The sequence below is a fragment of the Pieris napi genome, chromosome 14 (genome assembly GCF_905475465.1).
Source record: "Pieris napi chromosome 14, ilPieNapi1.2, whole genome shotgun sequence".
In the NCBI taxonomy this organism is placed as follows: domain Eukaryota; kingdom Metazoa; phylum Arthropoda; class Insecta; order Lepidoptera; family Pieridae; genus Pieris; species Pieris napi.
The window spans coordinates 3,834,693-3,837,100 of record NC_062247.1 but is presented as its reverse complement, the minus strand read 5'-3'; the positions used below and the strand labels follow the sequence as shown (position 1 = coordinate 3,837,100).

Genomic DNA, 2,408 nt, shown 5'->3' with positions numbered 1-2,408 from the left:
TTCTTGCCAGTTCTTCTTACCCGCACTACGCCCTTGACTTGCGAACTGGTAGAAAATGTAAATTTACAATTAATTTAACTTCTTTCTGAGAATTTATAAGTGTACTTGTTTACCTACATGAATAAAGATATTTTAAGTTTGAGTTTGATCCATTCATATCCAAGCACTAGGATTGTACAAATAAACTTTTATGTTATTGCCTTTGCGAGTTGAGCGTGGGCTTTTTGCATTATATTTCTTATACTGTACCGGTAATATTTGAATTTCAATACACCCTGTACACCGCATAACAGTAGCTTGTCAAGCTACAAATTGCATTGTTGAATTCTCTCGTAGCGTTTGAATTGAGGTACGTATAACAATGTGTAGTGGTACTGAATGCTACGATTGCTACGGCGTAGAATATTAATCAGTTACGACGAATGTATGTTATGAACCACATTATTATTAATTAATCCATACAATAACTGTTTAACTTACATTTCTTAGTATAAGTATTAGTTGTGTTCGTATTAGTACTAAAAATTAAGGTTAGTTTTGTTAGTGTTCTAGTATTTGTATTTGTATGACCCGTTTTAGGGTAAAAGCCTCCTCCATATTTTTCCATTTCTGTTTGTCTTGAACAACATTCATTTAGTCTTTCCCCTATGGTTCTATTACCTCATCTGTCTATCTTTTCTTTTGTCATATACATCTCTTTTCAGTAGGTCAATTCCATTTTGTTGTTTTAAGTGTCCTATTGTATTCTATTCGATTCTGAGTATAAGAACGGGTAAAATGGAGGAAATTAAAAGTATATTAAAATCAATGCAGGAGGCAATAAACCAACAAAAACGCGACATGCAGGATATGAAGGAAGATATTAAAGAGACAATTAATAGAAGCATAAATGAAAAGTTTAGAGAGCTGGAAAACCAAAACAAAATATTAGAAGAAAAACTCGAAGTCCAAATAAGCAAATTAAACACACTAGAGAGGAACTCGCGACGAAAAAACCTGCTTATTTTTGGAATAGAGGAAAATGAACAAGGCTACTGGGACTTAGAAAAAAGCGTTGTGGGCATAATTGATAAATATTTAGATATCAAATGCGACAAAAACAGCATCGAGTACATAAGAAGACTTGGAAAAAAGGGGGAGAAGACCAGACCCATAGTTATCACACTAGCAACGATGGGGCTAAAAATAAAAATCCTTAAACAAAAGAAAAAATTTGAATCTACACCGTACTATGTTAAAGAAGATTTTCCTTTAGAAATTCTTAACAAACGCAAAGAATTGCAAAAAGAAGTAAACACAGAACGAGAAAAAGGAAGACTAGCGATTCTCAAGTATGATAAAATTATTTTCTTAAATAATAAAAACACTGACCCTGAAAGATCAAGACCAGGGAAAAAGAAGAGAAACCTGTCATCGTCACCAGAGTCGATAGAAGAAAACCGCAACACCAATATACTTAGAAAAGCAGCGAAAAAAGTAAATAAAAACAACCATATTGAAAAGTACTTGACAAAAGCAATAAATTCAAAACGTCCCTCTTTAGAAGAAGCTACAATATCTCTAAACATCGCAGAATAACAATTACAAGCGCCCCCTCCACCTCTCCCACCACGGCCGGTCCCCGCGGGAGAGTCAGACCACAACCCTCCACTCCACTCTCTATTTATCTGCACGTACAATGCAAGATCACTTCTTTCAAATGAGAGACTTATTGAGTTTAAAGAAGCTATATCAAAAATAAAGTATGATATCATCGGGCTCTCTGAGATTCGAAGAATAGGATATAAGATATTGGAAGACCAAGAACATATTTTTTGTCACTACGGCCAAACTAAAGGGTTATATGGCGTCGGTTTTCTGATAAGGAAAAATCTAAAACCATATTTTGATAGTTTTATAGCAATTTCAGAACGGGTATGTGTCCTAAATTTAGTTTTTGTAGACGCACATATTTCAATAATTCAAGCATATTCTCCTACTAGCGACGCCAATGAAACAGAGATGTCGTTGTTTTACGACCAACTCCAACACGCTATTGATCAAAGCAATAAAATCGTTATACTTATGGGAGACTTCAACGCTTGTATCGGTCAACAGCAAAAAAATGAAGAACGCATTATAGGTCAATATTGTTATGGTACAAGGAATAAAAGAGGAGAAAGTCTTGTTAATTTTGCCCAACAAAATAACTTCACCTTTATTAATAGTATTTTTAAAAAAGATACTAAAAAATTATGGACATGGCTTTCCCCCAAAAATACTAAGACGCAGATAGACTACATATTGTCAAATAGAAAAAATAAATTTACTAATATTGAAGTGATATGTAATCTTAATTTTCCAAGTGATCACAACTTAATTAGAAGCACTTTCACATTAGAAAAAATAAAACTGCGTAGGGCTGAGTA

The 2,408-nt window shown here is 33.7% G+C and overlaps 1 protein-coding gene across 1 annotated transcript; it reads left to right on the top strand.

Annotated features, from left to right (window-relative positions):
* The first annotated feature begins 777 nt into the window (after positions 1–777).
* Positions 778–1,578, top strand: LOC125056280. The gene has a single exon (XM_047659308.1). It carries the CDS (start codon positions 778–780, stop codon positions 1,576–1,578), a length of 801 nt encoding a protein of 266 aa, XP_047515264.1.
* Positions 1,579–2,408: the final 830 nt, after the last annotated feature.

Coding starts and splice junctions, on each gene's coding strand:
- LOC125056280 (XM_047659308.1), top strand. CDS start 778: ATGGAGGAAATTAAAAGTATATTAAAATCAATGCAGGAGGCAATAAAC.